General features: G+C 41.7%; 1 protein-coding gene across 1 annotated transcript; it reads left to right on the top strand.

Moving 5' to 3' along the window:
* The first annotated feature begins 1,328 nt into the window (after positions 1 to 1,328).
* On the top strand, positions 1,329 to 14,432 carry prr15la (proline rich 15 like a). Its single transcript, XM_039823765.1, has 4 exons — positions 1,329 to 1,588; positions 2,591 to 2,659; positions 2,805 to 2,900; positions 9,860 to 14,432. Exon 4 carries the CDS (start codon positions 9,889 to 9,891, stop codon positions 10,246 to 10,248), a length of 360 nt encoding a protein of 119 aa, XP_039679699.1. The 5' UTR covers positions 1,329 to 1,588; positions 2,591 to 2,659; positions 2,805 to 2,900; positions 9,860 to 9,888; the 3' UTR covers positions 10,249 to 14,432.
* The last annotated feature ends 6,177 nt before the right edge of the window (positions 14,433 to 20,609 follow it).

Raw genomic sequence — 20,609 nt, 5'->3', positions numbered from 1 at the left:
GGGGGTGCTAATAAACAAGATCTAATGATTACATTTGATATAAAAGTTCAAATCAGTCAGGAACAGGCGCGGTTTGAATTATAAATTTCATTTCATGTTTATTTGAATAGGGACAGATGCTCAAGACATAGACATTTGCGCAACAAATCTCCAATGTACAGCATCACAGCATTTATAGCTATTGCTAATTTCCATATGCCCGTCCCCTAGAAGGGTCATAAGAAACAAACAGGAAACACTGCCACATTAAAATAGCTGTTTACAAACTGTGTGGGCTAAAACACACAAGAAGCCAAATTATCCTTTGCAATAATTTACCACATGCCAGTTCACCTCCTGGGCACTGCCAAGGTGCTTTGTAGCAAGGCACCCCCCCCCGCCCCCCAACCGCTAAGGGTGCCTGTGCAGTCGCAGCCTACTCACTCTGACATCTCTCCATTAGTGCATGAATAGGACCGGAGCATGTGTATTTATGTATGTATTTCAGGCCTGTGTGTAGTGTGTAATAACAACAGAGTGTAAATTGTAGATAGATTAGATAGATAGATAGATAGATAGATAGATAGATAGATAGATAGATAGATAGATAGATAGATAGATAGATAGATAGATAGATAGATGTTATTAATCCCAAACTGGGAAGTATTTGAAATGTGCCAAAGGCTTTTATGAAACAAAAAAAAATGTCCGGGGGTCATGCCCCTGAACCCCCCTAAATCCTGGTCTATTGTTATGTGTGTGTGTGTGTGTGTGTGTGTGTGTGTGTGTGTGTGTGTGTGTGTGTGTGTGTGTGTGTGTGTGTGTGTGTGTGTGTGTGTGTGTGACCATGCTGAAGATTATAACTTGGTTACTGATTAACTCATGTCCTACTTCCTGAAGCCATCACAGCAGATATGAATACATACAGTACTGAACAGAGAGCAACCTATTCAGCAGCAGCACTATCATTCATTTACAGCTGGAAAATCCCATGTGGAATTGTTTGTGATACTCAGAAGAGAGAACGATAGAGAGAGAAGATATACACGTAATAAATAATGGAGCGAGATAGTGGGTGTGGAGGCTATTTTCTTTAATTGATTAACTTGCATGTTCTTTTGGTCAGACGCTCTGTAAATTATCCACAAAATTACAGTGAAAAGAATATCAACTGCCACAAACTAAAACCGGTTTTGATTCATGTTAAATCTGGTCCGTTGATCATTGGAATGCCTGAATGTGTGTTATTTTACTACCCCAATAGAAAATATTAACATTAAGAGTTAAGGTTTAGGGTTAGCGCTTGTGTTCGGGATTCATTATAAAATTAGGGCTACAAGTGAGGTAAAAGGCTAGATAAAGTTAGAACTGATCTGGGATTAAGACCTTATTTGCAGGGGACTAGTATTACCAGGGGACCTCATGTGATTTAGAAATTACTGCCCCACATCATTTGACACATTTACTCGATTTTATTGACATCATCCCCCGGATTTGATGTCAAGGCTCTCCACTTCTTGAACGACATTGATTTGTCCCTGAATTACCGAGATGCCAATTCACACTGGACTAACATTCTCACATTACCTCCGTGTTTGGCAAAAAAATGGTAGGTAATTTGCATTGGAATTTTTATTTGACTAATTATGGACAAGGCAGATTTGCACGGGATTAAATCCCATTCTCTCACGTTTGTCTTTTCCTAAACCCAACTGTCCTGTTCTTCTTTCCCTTAACCCAAGCTACTTTAAAAATCAACAATTCATTAGGAAACAATCTATGTGGACTTCTGCTCAGTCCTCAAGAAAAACAAAGCGTCCTTCAGAAGATTTTGCCTTTTCTAGTGCAAACATGCAGCTTTGCATCTGGTACACTGTGTGACTTTAGTGGCATATAATCACACATATACTATATAAACACAGCATGGAATCGAACTAAGGTGCAAACATGCCAATTTGAATGATTGATGAATAATCAGATCTGTTATACCTGAGTGATGCTTATTATCCTTAGAAAAGAAGGTAACCTGGTTAATGACCGTAGAAATAATCCAAATGCCTCATTTTGACGACAGTCAGGTTATAGGCTGCCGCTATAGGCTTAGATTAAATCTGGGTTAGGGTGAAGGTTAGTTAAAGGTATATATTGTAGTCAATATTGTGAGTTCAGCCAAGCCTTTCAAGTACAGTAAGGTGTGTGTGTGTGTGTGTGTGTGTGTGTGTGTGTGTGTGTGTGTGTGTGTGTGTGTGTGTGTGTGTGTGTGTGTGTGTGTGTGTGTGTTTGTGTGTGTGTGTGTCAGTGGGAGGGGCCAACCACAGCACCTGTAACTCAGCACCTAGGAGAACAGAGGGGTGGATGTGGACAGGAAACTAGAGAGTACTAGAATAAATGACAAACCAGAGTAGTCGTGCTGTGGACTACCAACAACTCATCTTAGCTCTCACTTCTTGTACTTAATGTGATTTGCTATTGCTACCTTTAGAAGAGACTTCTAAACCCTGCAACAGGGTGCGGACGCCAAGCAATTTACCTTTCTACTTATAGGTTTATTGGCCTGATTCTTCAAACATACTCACTTCAGATGTAACCGCACTTCCACTTCTGGTTTTAGTGTAGTTCTGGATCAAGAAGGGATTATGGACTCTCCACTAGAGAAGAAAGGGGGATTAAAAACCACCAGGTGAGACTTATTATTAACTGGCCCCATATTAGCACAGAGCTCTCCAAGTGCTACATTTGCATATAAACACAGAAGTGTAACAGAGGCCAACAGGGCAGTGGAAGCGGAACGCAGTTTCACAAAGCGTTTTTTTTGTGTCTAAAAGGCTGAATTCAGAGGTTTTGGAGTGAAGAGGCTGCAAATTGATGCTGAAACCTGCTGAAGTCAACCACAGCTGGAAAGAGACGTCTGTTTCCAACAGGTGAGTCTATAGCATTGCAGAGCCAGTGGTGGAATGTAACAAAGTACTTATGTAAGCACCTTTCTTTAATACAAGTCCATTTGGACATTCTGTGTTCCTTCTCCAGCGCCACACTCAGAACAAACTTTACATGGTAAGAAGTAAACAGGCTGCCATGACAGAATGTGTGTCAGCAATGATTTTCAGTCATTATTTCAGAAGATTCAGTCATCTTTAGTCCTGAAATGGCTGTTGTTCAGCTACAGTAATCGGCTTTTTAGGCTTCAAACAATAATTTGAATGAGAGACATCCTAGTACAGAGAAAATAGAAAGAAGGTTTGGGAGCTATAGTGACTGACTGACTAACTAGCAAATCCAGGCTGGCTTGTGTGTTAGCCGTTAACTTGTAGTGATCTAGTGAATGGTGAAAATGAACAAATAAATCTAAAAAAGTGTTTGTTAGGGTCAGCCTGTCAAACGTACGTATTTTGACATACGTACGTATTAATGAATCCCAGACTTTTCCCACTCATACTGCCCACACTTACGTTATCGTAGGGTACTGCTCACGCTGCCTGCTACAGTGGGGCAGTCGCTTAAAACATAGGAAGTGGGACAACCAATCGAACATGCACATATATAACAGTGTAATGGAGAAAATGACGCCATTGCTAAAAGTATTAAAGGAACACGCCGACTTATTGGGACTTTAGCTTATTCACGGTAACTCCCAGAGTTAGGTAAGTCCATACATACCCTTCTCATCTCCGTGCGTGTCGTAACTCTGTCTGAGGCCCCCACCGCTAGCCTAGCTTAGCACAGATTCTGGAGGTAACCGGCTCCATCACTGGGAACTATATTCTCAGAAGGCGAAGCACTGCTACTGAGTGATTAGCGCAACACCTGAAAAGCACCGTTGTTACTCTCTGCTCCTCACCACGGCGCTTCTCAGGTGCTGCGTGCAAATCACTCCGCCCAAGTAGCAGAAGTAGCAGTGCTTTGCCTTCTGAGAATATAGTTCCCAGTATGTATATGGTTAGAAGATGGCTGTGTCTCATGTGACCTTGTTATTTGTACACCCTGTGACTATACAAATCACAACATGTAAATAGGAACATGTTGGCGTTATTTTGTCACTTATTGGGAGCAGTAGGCTAGATGGAGCCGGTTACCTCCAGGATCTGTGCTGAGCTAGGCTAGCGGTGGGTGCGTCAGAGTTATGACACGCACGGAGATGAGAAGGGTATGTATGGATTTATCTAACTCTGGGGGATACGGTGAATAAGCTGAAGTCCCAATAAATCGGCGTGTTCCTTTAAAACTTGACTGGCTTGGCTCAAAAGATTTACATTTATCCCCTTGAAGGAACCGTTTCTGTAAAAACAATCGGTCCGCCCATCACTATACTACTACTAGAACCAAAACTTTCCTGCAGATGGATTAAAGTAAGTGAGAAAAGGCTTTGTCTCAAGTGGCATGCACGTGATGGTGTGACGAAGCCTGTACTCACATGACAACAGTTCTGAGTAGTGATAAAATCAGCCTACAGCAATTGCTGAACACTACGGTCCAATACTTTTTTAAAAGGCCCCATATGATTCTCATTTTCAGGTTCATACTTTTATTTTGGGTTTCTACTAGAACATGTTTACACGCTTCATGTTCAAAAACACATTATTTTTCTCATACTGTCTGTCTGAATATACCTGTATTCACCCTCTGTCTGAAATGCTCCCTTTTAGCGCCTGTCTTTAAGCCCACCTCCCGAAAAAAGCCCAGTCTACTGTAATTGGTCATTGTTTTCGGATCTTCCACATCTGCTCTGTCTGAGTCTTTGCACCGTCACTGCAGCTGGGGAATGACTGTAACTGCATTGTAGCGCCACTTTCTACCTATATATAGTATAGTTGTGACATCACAACCGTAAGGAAATCCGGACGGCCCATTTAGAGGCACAGTTTCTGATACTTTCATAGTATTTATATCGCACCTCAACCTGCTATATAACCAAAAAGAAATGGAAATCTCACTTTTTACAATATGGGACCTTTAATGCAGGAATATTGTATCCTCCAGAATCAACCAGTTCTCACTCCCAACTCGTAAAAGACGGACGCTTGGGCAGTGTCTCTCAGCATCAGATACGACGCAAAAAGCACCCTTCAGCATGTGTATGGAACGCACCGGGCAGAGAAGCAGCTCCGCGGCATTTTAAGATGACGTAGTATTAAGAGCGACAACGTTAGAGAGTAGTGTTAAAGCCCGAAATTCCGCATAGGGAGGTTGGTTGGGGTGATGGATGGGTCAAACAACACAGGACTTTCACCCAGGAGACTGGGGTTTGTGCCCCATTTTTGTCCCACGTGTCACTGAAACGTTCATTTTATAACCCCGCCCCCAATTTTTTCCTAAACCCAACTGTGTTGCCGGAATGCACTAACAGGACTTTAGGGCTTGTATCTTGACAATTAACATTTCTCTAAAGGAAAAATGTTTTATTTCAGTATATCAGTTTTATAAATGTATATACAAATAATGTTATGGCAGGATATGGCAGGCTTTCCAAGTGGCAGGAGGGACTTTCCTGTACCCAAAAGCTCAAGAGTTGGAGTCCTGTGAGACCCTCAAGCAGGGCACCAAATCCCAACCAGGTTCAGAAATTGCTAACTGTAAAATCTAACCATTGCGTGTGGGACAGGAAAGTGGTCGATGTTTCATCACTGAAGCACACGCTCACCTGTGAGCCAGTGAAGAATTCAAACAGCTGGCTGTGATTGTAATAATTTGTTCCTCTTCAGGGGTTTGCTGTTTAGTGGAAATGCAGTGTGGCTTTATGTAATAGCTTTAATCCTCACTATGCATGTCCATTCTCATGTTCACTGTGTATGAAAGTGCTGGTGCATTTGGCCTATTTCATTTTAATTTAGTGGATGCAGGAGTTTTGAACAACATGTCTGGTCCAGTAGTCTTCTACAGTACCTGCAAGGCATAACAACCTTTGCACACTCCCTCCCATGTTTGATCTCTCTCTCTCTCTCTCAGAGTAAACATGGTGGTTGGTAACACAGTGACTACACCCAGACAAGGGTACCTGCAGTGACCAGTTTTCAAATTAAAATGTATTGATTATTTCCATTGTCCATCAATTTATAGTATTCAGGCTCTGGTAGCTCTTTTTTTGGGAAACTCTTGTGATGTGCAAGAAGTGTTTATGTATCCACTTTCTACAGGGGTCACCATACTGAATGTATGGAACGCACCGGGCAGAGCAGCAGCTCGGCAGCGCTTTAAGATGACGTAGTATTAAGAGCGACAACGTTAGAGAGTAGTGTTAAAGCCCGAAATTCCGCATAGGGAGGTTGGTTGGGGTGATGGATGGGTCAAACAACACAGGACTTTCACCCAGGAGACCAGGGTTTGTGTCCCGTTTTTGTCCTGCATGTCACTGAAACATTCATTTTATAACCCACGACCTTTTCCTAAACCCAAGTGTCCCGTTCTTGTCCTGCGTATCACGGAAACTGACCTTTTATAAGCCCACCCACAATCTTTTCCTAAACCTAACTGTCCCGTTCTTGTCCTGCGTATCACGGAAACTGACCTTTTATAAGCCCACCCATGATCTTTTCTTAAGCCTAACTGTCCCGTTCTTGTGCAGTATTTCAGTTAAACGTTCCGACCCAGAAAGTCAAAAGTGACGCGAATAGCCATGTTGTTAGTGCAAACAGCAGCTTTTAGGCATTTTTCAGTTTTTTTGCTACCAGACAGAATTGACGAGGAGGCACCTTCACGCAATACAAGTCAATAGAGAAGAGAGTTCTATCTCACAAAGGCTCAGCACCATAAGCGGAGTTTGACATTCGAGCCATGGGGCCAAAAAAACAACATATATGTTTATTTTTAAAGCAGATTTTAAATTACATTGTAACAGCAAATTTATATACATGGCATTTAGGCAACCTTTATTGCAACGTTGGCATGGTAAGATGTCCAGACTAGTGCAACAGCAATTTTCATTTTTTGTGTCCTGCATATGCATCGACAATGGTCTCAGGTGAGAGCCAAAAATATTTTTTTTACTAAAGCAGTAGGCCTATATGAAATCAGATGTATTACCTACCACCATTTAGTTGTTTTGTGTTATTTAAAATATTTATAAAAAATCTGGTCATGCCAGAAGTAATTTTTTCACTCATTTTTGACACAATGCAATTTTATGTTTCAGCCCCCTGCCATTGGTGCTCGAGTCCTTGGCCTCTAGAGCGCTCCTCTCTGAAGGCGTTGTCATTTAAGACAGCCTTGCTGCTTGCACTGACCTCAGCTGAGAGGGTGTGTGTACTGACCGCCCTGGTTGCTTGTTGCTCCGCGGTGACCGCAGCGTCGCTACTATCGGAACGAATCCCTCCCTTGTTCCCAAGAACTTGAGGAATTTGTTCAGGTCGATAGTTATTCAGTTAGATGCCTTTTGTCGTCCACGGTAGGCCAAATTGCATCTGCTTTGCCCAGTTAGTGCGCTGGCATGTTATGTGGAACACACGGCCCAACTAAACGGCTGTAAGAGACCCTCCCACTGTGATGCCGCGCACACTCAGCATGCGGTGTTGGCGGCCTTGTTTGGTGGGGTGATCGTTGAGGACTTATGTGCGGCAGCGTCATGGTCTGCTCCCTTTCCGTTCATACGGTTTAACCTATTGGACATGCTGTCCCCCGGTGGTGTGATAAACCCACATGTTCCAGTGATCCTTGATGACCCAAGGGATGTTGTGTATAAGGCGTCTTTGCTTGTACTTTGGCCCCTGCAAAGTTAGGCCGTGGCTCTACCCAGTTAATTTGCTTACTACCTGGGTGAGCAGAGGCCCCTTATTTCTCCGCCGTGGTGGCGTGGTTTTTCAGAAGTAGCTGGGCCAGGATCAGTGGTGTTGGGTCGGTATTATGTTGCGTCAGGGCGTTCATTCATCTGGCTCCACCCACTGTATCCATAGAGTCCAGTAGAGGGCAGAGCCTGTGTGAGATAAAACAACGGTTACAATATTGTAACCCTATTTCTATAAGCACAGACGGAGCTCTCTATAGGGGCCCTGTCGCTCCTATGCCGCTTGCTGAAGAGGGTGTGGCAGACCAGCACACCGCTGCCTTATATACTGTGCTGACTGCATGTATTTGAGTAGGCACGTCACGATTGGCCGGCTACGTTTATGCAAAGTTCAGTGGCCGAATGCGTGCTCGGGATTGGAAGAGAGTATCACCCATAGAGTCCAGAGTCCCACTGAAAGGCAGTCAAACTCAGAGCAGCTAGAAAGTCGATACTCTCAGTCACGTCACATTTGTATAGAATCATACATCAAAAGGGACAAAGGGAGCCAAACAATAATCAGCTTTACGGTAGCTGAGCGTATCACATCTTCATGAAATGAGAATGAGAAAGAGAGAGAATGAGCGTGAGAAGAAAAGAAAAAAAGAAAACAATGTGGGTCAGTTTCTGTTTGCTCAGCTGCTATAAAAACTTGCCCTAGGCCAGAAGCTAATCAGCAGCTGACCTGCAGCCAGTTTGTATGCCAGCTGGGACAGTTGTCCAAATAATGGAACAGTATGTGGACAACCCTGTGCACATACAGTACTTTTGGGCTGTGGTGATTTTCGTAGTTTGGTCTCAACCCATTTGTTTCTATTAAAGTTTGACATTTTTGGGAAATGCACTTATTTGCTTTCTTGCCGAGACTTATATGAAGAGACTACTCTCATGTCTGTGTGCTAAACATGAAGCTAGAGCAAGCAGGAAATGAGCTTAGAATAAAGGAGCAAGGGGAAGCTTGATTTTAGTTTTTGTCACTGTCCTGTTTTAACATAACAACATCCCCGTGCACAAATCCAGCTCCGTAAAGAAATAATTACACAGAGCTAATCCAACGCCTCAACACCAACAGCAGTGTTGGACCTCATTGATGCTCTTGTGTCTGAATGGAAAAAATCCCTGCAACAGGTTCAACATCTGGTGGAGAACCTTAATACAGAAGATGGAGGCTGTTATAGGAGCACAGTGGGCAGTGGTGGCCTGAAGGTTAGAGAAGCGAGCTTGTTACCGGGAGGTTGTCGGTTCAATCCCCAGACCGACAGGATAAAATCTGGGTGGGGAAAGTGAAAGAACAGCGCTTGTCCCCTCCCTCATCACCACCACCACTGAGGTGCCCTTGAGCAAGGCACTCAACCCCAACAGCTCCAGTGGAGCTGCTCAGTGGCCAGCAGATCAGACTGTGGTTGTACTGGGCAGCTTCCAGGTATGAATGTGGAACTGTGTGAATGTGATCAGGGTGTTCCTGCAAAAAGAGAGGCTGCCTCTCAGTGAACCTTCCCTGAATAAATAAAGGTTAAATAAAAAAATAAAAAAATAAAATGCCCATGGTGACGCAATCACATGTTACACTTTCACATATTGCTGCGATGTTGGGTCTCCACATGCATTGGGCCATACATCATATTCTGCTGTTGCTGTACCTGCCATTGTGATCACTTCAGATAATATAATAAGATAATTAATATGTTTTTTTCATTGGCTGATAAGCTGAATAAACAGCAGGAAAGATCAGCTCTGAAAATAAAATGTGACCTGACACACACACACACACACACACAAAGACACATACACACACGCACGCACGCACACACACACAAAGACACACACACACTGATGACACACTGACACACATGGTAACCTGAGCATGTGTGCATCCACAGCATATGGAGGCTATTGGATTACACTGAAATATTAACAGTGCCATTGGTGGATAGATAGGTGCTCACACACACACACACACACACACAAAAATACGTACATACTCATATAAAGACAGAGACGTGCACATGCAGTGTTTGTGTGTTTCAGATTATTCCTTTTTTAATCTCTTAATGTTTTTGTTCTTATACCCAAGCCTATTTCTTTTTTATTTTAACCTCCTTTTTGTCACGTTTTCCCTCTCCACAGCCCTCCCTCCATCCCACCATTCATCCATCATGTCAGAGCCGTCTCCAGGCTGGTGGAAGCTCACTTTCCTGAGGAGAAAAAAATCCCAGACCAAGGTTCTGTATGAAATCCCTGCAGAGTTTGTTTCCAACGCCTCCACCGGTCAGCATGGGTCCGGCCCAGCCACCGGAGCTGCCGCCCACCCAGAGCACATGGTGCACGACTCTCAGCTGGACGCCCGACTGGAGAGGATCATGGATAAAACAGCCAGCAAAGGGCGCCAGGTCAAGGTTTCTCACTCTGGAAGGTTTAAGGAGAAGAAGAAAGTGCGAGCCACTCTGGCAGAGAACCCAGAGATGTTTCCAGGAGGGGACGCTGCCAGAGATGACAACCAGATGGCTGAGAAGTGACAGGACACACACTAAACATGAACAGTGATGCATTAATAGGGAGAGGTTAAAGCTTGGCGTTTGGGTTTACGGCTCTCTCTCCCCTTGTTGTCAGTTGATGGAGCCTAAATTTGAGAAAACTCTCCTTAATATCTTTTTAAAAGGAGAACCGTTTGCAAAATGGCCACAAAGACACTCATCAGAATAAGTTACATTTAGACTTTAACTTGTGGAAAAATGTGCCTATATAGTTTATATTTCTATAGAGAAGATGAGGTTTTCCCATTCACTTCAATACAAAAAAACATCCAGTGGCCACTAGAGGCACTGGTGTCAGCTGCTGCATTATCTACTTGATAATAGAACTATGGTGATTGCAGGAATTAAACTTCAACCTTCCCAGTACATCTTCAACCCTCACCTAGTCCACTGTATTGTTTAGATGTACCGGGATCAAACATGTGACCTTTCCGTGACTGGATGGATTATTTAACTAGTAGACCATGCCAGCTGTGTGTGACAGCCACTGTGACTGGACCTTTGGACCTCATGTGCAACTGTTCAGCGATGTACCTTGAACTCAGAGTCAGAATCCAAAAATGGCTTAGCTTAAATTACTAAAAACAAAGTTGATCTACCTTTGGAAAAAGACACAACCTGAAGGTGTCAAAATAACAGGGTAACCAATATTGACTCTAGATTGGAGATAAATAATGAGATTCATATATATATATGTAATTTACAGGGGGGATGGGTGAGTTACAGCCCCCCTAACAATCAAACCTGGCAAGACATTTTCATATAAATCATCCTTGTTCTTCTTCACCCTCGGATGTGTTTTCTTCTGGCCAGCCGCATGATGGAAACATCATCGAACCCCCCCACTCACTCGGTGTGAATTCTCCGGATAATGATTCACACATGGGCTTAATCGGACATTACACACACTTTGTACTGGGGAGCTGGCAGGATAGAGTCATTTTAATGTCATGTTCAATTGTTTCGGACATTTGTGTTGTCACATTTAGCTCTTCCAGGTAATGTGTGAAAGGGGTTACTGTAAGATATTTTCCTACTTACACTTCGTGGTATATATTTTCTTTTATCTGCTGCGATTTTTGCATATCTACTGCAATTTCTCCTTCAACTCCGATAGAATGGAAAGTTCTGTAAAGACCTGGTCATGCTTACATTTAAAACAATGACATTTCACAGTGAAGTTTTCACATTAACACACCTTTTCCCCCTCTTCCATAACTCTTGTAGGCAATTAAAATGGGCAACTGGCCCATATTGCAATTCAGCAAACCTAGAGCAAGGTAGTATTCTAGCATAGAAAGGTGGGTTTATCCGGCCATGTCCCTGCGTCATGGTTCTATAGGTCAATTGGTCAACAGCTTCTTTAATATTTGAAAACCTACTGAAACACTCTGTCTTGGTTGAATATTTCGCTATACCTTTCAAAATAAGTTCACCCTAACACGTTAGCTGTGACATTAGCTGCAGTACTAAAGCATATGTACAGTGGTTTACCTTTTTTTAATTAAGGCAAAGTCCATGTCTTGTAATGTAATCAACATCTAGTAAAATATTAAATTTAACCTGAAACAGCAACATTCGTTGGTCGTGTATAAAGTTACAATTTGTTTTTTTATTAATCCAACTGGGGGAGCTGTGGATCTTTATATACACTACCGGTCAAAAGTTTGGGGTCACTTCGAAATTCCCATTCCACTCCATTATAGACAGAATACCAGCTGAAATCAGTTGCATTGTTTTTTTAACCAGGGCAGCAGTTTTCAGATGACATTATGTGCTTACATAATTGCAAAAGGGTTCTCTAATTTTTTCTCAGTTAGTTTTTTAAAATGATATCAGATTAGTAAACAGAATGTGCCTTTGGAACATTGGATGAATGGTTGCTGATAATGGGCAATGTAGATATTACTTTAAAGATCAGCCACCCTCTCAGATCAGCTAGTATTCTGTCTATAATGGAGTGGAATGGAAATTTGTAAGTGACCCCAAACTTTTGACTGGTAGTGTATATGAGTGTTTAGTGAAAAGGAATGAATGTAGTCTGGTTCGGCTGAAATCAGCAGCATCAGCATCTATCTACACAATCTCTACACTAGAAGACAAACACTGCATTCCTAGAATACAACCACAGCAAACTGCCAACCTGCACATGCTGTTGCCAGTAAAGTCCAGTAGAGGATGGCATTGTTCTACCCAGAAACCTCATATTCAACAGATTCAATCAAACACTCCTCTACTCTGGTTTTTGTGTAAAAGTTTGCCTTAGAAGCTTGTTTTCTGGATAGATGTAAATCTCTCTTACGGCATCATTGCATTTCAAGTGTTGCATACGGTAACTTAGCCTACTTTGGATGTATCGTGAGCTAAACCGGGTACCGCTATCACTGTCACTGTGTCACGAGCCAAAGCATTGCTGTAGCAACCAACGTAATAATAACTTAATTAATATAGCGCATTTCATGAAACCCACGGTCGCTTTACAGCGGGTAGACAGTGCAGGGCGACAAGAGAAAAGAAAATAGTAGGCCAACACAAACACAGACTTAAAGAAATAAAACGTCCGCGCTAAATGGAAGGGTGACATAATTTAATGTGTGCTACTGACGTACAACCACATTGCGCATTGTAAAGTTATTTTATGAACGAAATAGAAATATTACATACCTGAGGGCCAATTCCGAGTGGGTTTTGAATAATTTAAAATCCTGTAATTGTCGCCATCATTTGAAAGCCCAACTGAGTGTGACTCGCGTTATCGCCCATTGTCTTTCACTTCCCCTTTCCCTTTTTGCATTTAGTTCTTCGTTTAGTTTCTTTCTTTTCTGTGATGGTCCTGCCCCGGTATCAGCCATAACTACAGCAGATAACTTCTAAAATAACATTAAAATACAGTAAGGCCTACATAAAGAAATCTCAAGTCCTGCTTCCTTTTACCTGGCTCAAAAGGCTGGATACTAACCATAGACCAAAAGTAACCAAAGTGCTGCAAGTGCCTTAAACCTGCATTCTATCTGAATTCCAGCAAAAGGAGGTTGGTTTCTGTAGAAGTCTATGAGAAAGTGACCCACTTCTCACTTGATTTATTAACTAAGTAAACATTTTTTAATTATGGTCTCGTTGATTTTAAAATCGACGATAAAGCAGGGGGTGTTTCAGGCTATGGTGTGAGTGACAGTTTGCGGCCTGTCTTATATGTAATATAACTATTGAACAAAGATATATTTAAAACCTACCGAAGCTAAATCTTACCTCGAGTTATGTAGGCTAGCTTTCAGCAGCAGTTGCATCCAGATTGCCAGTTAAAGTGTGTAACGTAACGTAGGGTGTAAGCAGCGTTGCCAACTCTCAACTAGCGCCACAGTCAGATACCGCCCAACAGATGGCTCCTCCCTCACGTCTAAAATCGTCACATCCGCAACCAAGATGGCTGCGCCTGTAACGGCAAACTCAACGACTCATAGCAGATCTCCACAAACCAATGGGTGACGTCACATGTGCTCTGTCCATCAATATTTACAGTCAATGATACTAACACAGGTGTTCTGGTGTTGCAAAGAAATCTGTGACCCATCAGAATGTGTTACTGTAGCGCTGTCTGCCTGCCGGAAATCATTCTGTGACTGCGTGGGAAAAATCGAAAAACTATATTTTTATAGTTCACTATTAGTCTCATAGGTCATTTAAGACCATTGAATGAAAAATGACAGAGCTTCAGAAACATTATAAAGTTACATAGTCCCTTTAACATCCAGTGAGTAGATAAACTGCAGACTGTCTCTTTGAGACCACTTACCAATACCAGTTTTGATTCTGGGTGAAATGAATGTGAACATGTTGATACTGTATTCTTCTCCAGTGCTAAAGTGCTCCCACAGTTGCTGTCATCAGCTTGGCTCCAAAACTTGGGATATGTATGGGCTTATTTTTTTTATTTTGTAGATTAATTATTTTATAAATAAAGTTTGTCTGATTTTAAAAGCAAATGATTTGACGTATATCCATGCCAAGTACAACAGCTTTCAGTAATAGAAAAGATTTCAAAAGAGCACAGAGTTGCTGTGGTCACTTCAAACCACAAGGGGGAGTCCTCACTCCATCTAAAAACCTCATCAAGATTCCTGTACTGTTGGGTGAAATTACGTAAAATGACACATTACATATACTTGGATAAACACTGTCGAGCTCACATCCCAGATTAAACATATTTTTTTATTATTTATTATTTTAGGGTGAAATTATCATTATACAATGATTATAATAACTTTATTTATATAGCACCTTTAAAAACAAAGTTTACAAAGTGCTTTGACAGACAAGCAAGTCAGTGAAAATAACCGGCAACTAAACAGTGGGGCCGGAAAAGCCCACTAAAAGATACAGATCAAAACGGAACAATACAGTGAGACAATCAAAAGGGAATAAAAGGGGAGTAAAAAGAGGCATCACATAAAAGCAAGTCTAAAAAAATTTGTTTTTGTGAGGTGATTTAAAAGAGTCCACTAATGACAACATTCAATTCAATTTTATTTATAGTATCAAATCATAACAGAGTTATCTCGAGACACTTTACAGATAGAGTAGGTCTAGACCACACTCATTAAATTCCAAAACCCCAACAATTACAGTAATTCCCTCAAGAGCAAGCATTAGCAGTGGCTATTGCGACAGTGGCGAGGAAAAACTCCCTTTTAGGAAGAAACCTCGGCAGACCCAGACTCTTGGTAGGCGGTGTCTGACAGGGCCGGTTGGGGGTGTGATGAACAGTGGCAAATAATAGTCACATTAACCCTTAGATGCATGACCTACCGATACCTACACTCTTCCATGACCCCAATTAGAATGAATGCGTTTTATGTGGTAAACTTAAGAAATTTCTTTCTTAAGTCAAAAAACTACTTACTACTTAACAATACAATATCATACACACATACACACACACACACACGCCTCATGATTGTGCTCAAGAGTATATTTACATAGTGTGCATATCTAAGGGAAGCACGGTCTCACAGCAGTTAGTGAAATGGTCACGTTATTTTTAATCTATTGATTTGTGTACACGGACATGATTATCTTGTTTATTTTGTGTTGCAGAGAATGTCATTTATTCGTGTGGTCAGATCATAATGGGAAGCATCTATACGGAGGTTGGGTTTTGGAAAAGAAGCACGGGGAAAGGACATACCACATGCCGGGACCCGATCCCAGGTCTCTGGGACGCCGACACCCCACAACCATGGGACGCTGATGCGCCACAACAACGGGACGGTTGGGGTTAGGAAAAGAAGCACGGTGAAAGGACACGCCACACGCTGGGACGCAATCCCCGGTCTCTGGGATGCCGACACGCCACAACAACGGGATAGTTGGGGTTTACGCCGGGATGCAAACTCCGGTCTCCGGGGTGAAAGTCCTGTGTTGTTTGACCCATCCAACCAACCTCCTTACTTGGATTTTCGGCATTTAATGCTACTTGCTACTGTAATCGTGCTGTGATCACGAAATATGCTTCCCATTGAAATTCATTAGTTTAAAAATCGTCCTCACCAACATGAAAAAAAATAGTTAAACATGTCCTTGTACACAAATCCATAGATTTAATAACGTGACCATTTCATGAACTACTGAAAAGTGCTGTATATGCTAGCAGGTTTAAAGCCACTACTAAAAATAATAAATCATTTTGAAATCATATTTGCTCTACTGAAAGCACATGAAATCTTGCAAAAAGTGCTTGTCTTTATAGCTTGTAACTATTGTTACATTCCATAGACTAAACATTTAATTGATTAAAAATAACCATAAGTTGCAGCCATAATATTTACAGTCTATGGTTGCACCCCAGCACTCACAGGAAATGTAAACACGCCAATATTTAGTTTCATCAAGGCTGACTGTCATCGTGACACATTGTAATTGACTGATACAATGTTGAGCACTGGAAATGTCAAAGTGCTAACAGACCTTTCTGACATGTTACCAGTTAGAAATTATATAACTAACCACATCACTGCCTCTTGAAAAAACGACTTACTGATAAACAATACTTCAAACTTAAACTTCAAAGTATTTGTATAACTTAACTCATGGTAAGGGAATTAAGGTAAAGTAAAGTAAACATGAAGGGATTTTGGTAAGCACTGTTTCAAATAAGAATACACTAATGCACTGTTAGTAGCAGTGATCAGATCAGTGATTGGTAGAGAGTATTAAAAATAATGTTAACATTTAGTAAAAATAACCTTCAGGGTGGTGAGACTGCTGGCATTAGATGTGTGGATCAACAGTAAATGTATACCTGACACTCACAGTTGATAAAAATCAAAGGCTCCTAGGGTTAGCCTTTGAAATTCCATAGAATATGCTTGGGGTCATTTTTGACAAAACATATACATATACATAAATGCCAGTGTCTGCAAACACAACAACTACGAAGAGGAGCAGATGGGCTGGGTTAGGTGGATGCTGCAACTCCTCACTCCCTAACTATAAGCTTTATCAAAGAGGAGGTTTTTCAGTTTACTCTTAAATGTGGTGACAGTGTCTGCCCCTCAAACCCAAAGTGGGAGCTGGTTCCACAGGAGCGGAGCCTGATAGCTGAAGGCTGTGGCCCCCAGTCTAGTTTTAGAGACTCTAGGTAGTAGCTCTGCATTCTGGGAGCATAGTGCTCTACTAGGACAATAAGGTACTAAGAGCTCTTCTAGGTATGATGATGCTTGACCATTTAGAGCTTTGTAGGTCAGTAGGAGGATTTTAAATTCGATCCTAGATTTCACAGGAAGCCAATGCAGAGAAGCCAATACAGGATAAATATGATCTCTTCTCTTAGTTCTCGTCAGAACACGTGCTGCAGCATTCTGGATCAGCTGGAGAGTCTTAAGGGACTTATTTGAGCAACCTGATAGTAAGGAATTACAGTAGTCTATCCTGGAAGTAACAAATGCATGGACTAGTTTTTCAGCATCGTTTTGAGACAGGATATTCCTAATTTTGGCAATGTTACGAAGATGGAAAAAGGCTGTTCTTGAGGTTTGTTTTAAGTGGGCGTTGAAAGATATATCCTGATTGAAAATAACTCCTAAATTTCTGACAGTAGTGCTGGAGGCCAGGGCAATACCATCCAGAGTAGCTATATCTTTAGATAATGAAGTTCGGAGGTGTTTAGGGCCCAGCACAATAACTTCAGTTTTGTTTGAGTTTAACATCAGGAAATTGTGGGTCATCCAGGATTCTATATCTTTAATACACGCTTGAAGTTTAGCTAACTGACCACTTTCGTCTGGCTTAATTGACAGATATAATTGGGTGTCGTCTGCGTAACAGTGAAAGTTAATTGAGTGTGTAGGATACCAGTATAGGGTACAGATTTGATCATTGGCAAATTATCAAAGATGTTTTATCAATATTAATAAAGTTATGAATATGGTTATTAATAACTTTATCAAATCGACAGAACAATCAAAACGGGGCACCACCCTGCAAGTCAGGGACCAATAATCAAACTGTGGAACAGTCTCATTTCTGTAAAAATACTTTAAAAGGAATTAAAGGATGGGTTGATTTCGAGCGCGGACCCGTTCGACCAGCAATTACCACAACAAATACACAAATAATCCCCAGCAACTGCTAATTAAGTATAATCGAATTTATTAACGTCACAATTATCAGTAGCCAATCAATAATCCTTCAATAATAAAACGTATATACCTTTTTCAGTATCACAACCCAAAACAAAGCAAAAACAAAACAGCATGTGTTGTGGACACGTCTGTGTGTGTGTGTGTGTGTGTGTGTGTGTGTGTGTGTGTGTGTGTGTGTGTGTGTGTGTGTGTGTGTGTGTGTGAGTGAGAGAGTGAAAGAGGAGGGGCGGTGTTGAAGTGTAGTTCTAACACAAAACAACTCCCAAAATGGCTACTCCTGTGAGCTGCACAAAACTATTTAGCCTCAAGAGGGCGATAGTGGTGCTGGGTGCACGAGGAGGGGGTTGAACAGGTCGAGGGGGGGGGGTTGCTAGGCAACCCCACGTGGTTAAGCTCGCAGCGTTAGCTCGGGAGCTACGTGGCTAGCTTGTGTCCGTGTGTGTGTTAGTAAAAGGAACAGAATAAAGGAGGAAAAGAAAAGAGACACTCTGATCTTAGTTATCGATAACGGCCAGCTCAGTGGCTAACAGCTGATTTCCGCGATTGTCTCGCAGACAGTAACTAAACTCCGTGAAAGGAGTGGTTTAGCAGGTAGCGCTTACGGTTTTTAACCAGCTACTTAACACAACAAAATCAAACAGTATAGTGATCAATTTATACATTCACAGAAACAGATTAATAATCACGTATAGACCAGTACATAATTAAAATCACAGATCACATTAATGGCAACAAGTGGTAGCGAACCCTTTGCTCATTAATAAACACACTAGTTATCTCTGTCCAGACGTCAGTCTTTTTACGGTGTGTTCAGTCCGTTTTTTCCTGTCCATAGGTTTCCACAGAAATGAAACAGAACGGGTCCCTGGCGCTCGTCAGCGGCCACGGAGAAACTTCCCTCCAAAAAGGCAGCAAGGGGGAAAGTTTGGTCGACTTTGAGAAGAAAAACGTTGTTTCCTTCTCACTGCAGTTATGAAAAACACTGGTGCGTTTTTCATAGGATCCTCCGAAATTAAATCCACTTTCTCCAGAAAAATAGAAGTTGAGCACAAGCGCTTGCGCGCCTCCTGTCAGCAACGTGAGTTGCAAGTGAAGACAACAGGATTTTGGGTGATCAGGCTTACTTATAGGTCAAGACTCCATGCTGTGTTTATGGTCCCGCTGACCCAATAGGAAGACTCGAAACTCTTGAAAGTGTCGAGACTACAATCTTGTAGTTCTTTGACTTCCTGCCAGTTGTGAGGCTTGTCCCTTCTGGCTGGGACTTTAGCATAGAGGTGTGAATTAACCAGGCTTTGGGGTTTACATACAGGCCACGATTCCTTTGTCTCTCTGGTCAGCTCAATCTGAGGCCTTTTTGGTTAAATCAGGTTTAACCAGCTTCTTGGTCCCCAACAAGTGTTTCCTAATAATATTACCTAGAGGAAGCATATATAAGGAAAATAGAATTGGTCCAAGCACTGAGCCTTGAGGAATGCCATGGCTAACTTTAGCGTGCTTGGAGGGTTTATCGTTAATGTTAACAAATTGGGATCACTCAGAGAAATAGGACTTAAACCAGCTTACTGCGATTCCTTTAATGCCAACTAAGTGTTCCAGTCTCTGTAACAGGATGGTATGGTCAATAGTGTCAAATGCAGCACTAAGATCTAGTAAAACAAGAATGGAGACAAGTCTTTTGTCTGCAGCAGTTAGAAGGTCGTTAGTAATTTTCACCAGTGCCGTCTCTGTGCTATGATGCTTCCTGATTGAAAGTCATCAAATAAACTATTGCTATGTAGAAAATCACATATCTGATTAGCAACTACCTTCTCAAGGATCTTGGATAAAAAGGGAAGGTTAGATATAGGTCTATAGTTTGCTAAGACCTCAGGATCGAGGGTGGGTTTTTTCAGAAGAGGTTTTATCACTGCTACTTTAAATGACTGCGGTACATAACCTGTTAATAAGGACATATTGATCATATCTAGTAATGAAGTGTTAACCATGGGTAACGCTTCTTTGAGTAGCCTCGTTGGGATAGGGTCTAAGAGACAGGTAGATGGCTTAGTTAAAGATACCTTTAACATTAATTGTTGAAGGTCTATAGGATAAAAGCAATCTAAAAATATGTCGGGACTAGTCGTTCTTTCTAGCGGTCCTGCGTTTAAAGGTGAACCGTTAGAAGCTGTGGGCAAGAGGTGATGGATTTTATCTCTAATTGTTATAATTTTATTATTAAAGAAGCTCATGAAGTCATCACTACTCAGAGCTAGGGGAATAGATGGCTCAGTAGAGCTGTGACTCTCTGTCAGCCTGGCTACAGTGCTGAAAAGAAACCTTGGGTTGTTCTTATTTTCTTCTATTAGTGATGAGTAATAGCCTGATCTGGCCTTTCTTAGGGCCTTCCTATAGGTTTTGAGACTTTCTTGCCAATCCAAACGAGATTCTTCCACTTTGGTGGAACGCCATTTACTTTCGAGGTTTCGCAAGATTTGTTTTAATATGCGAGTTTGGGAGTTATACCAAGGTGCTAGTTTCCTTTGCTTCGTCATCTTCTTTTTGAGGGGAGCAACAGAGTCTAAGGTCGTCCGTAGGCAGGTCATAGCACCGTCTACAAATGTATCAATTTGGGAGGGACTGAGGTTAACATAAAGGTCCTCTGTTTTGTTAAGGCATGGCATAGAGTCAAATGCTGTTGGAATATCTTCCTTAAATTTAGCT

Source organism: Perca fluviatilis, chromosome 15 (genome assembly GCF_010015445.1).
Source record: "Perca fluviatilis chromosome 15, GENO_Pfluv_1.0, whole genome shotgun sequence".
Lineage (NCBI taxonomy): Eukaryota > Metazoa > Chordata > Actinopteri > Perciformes > Percidae > Perca > Perca fluviatilis.
Note: the sequence above shows the minus strand (reverse complement) of the source record. Positions and strands in the feature narration are given on the sequence as shown.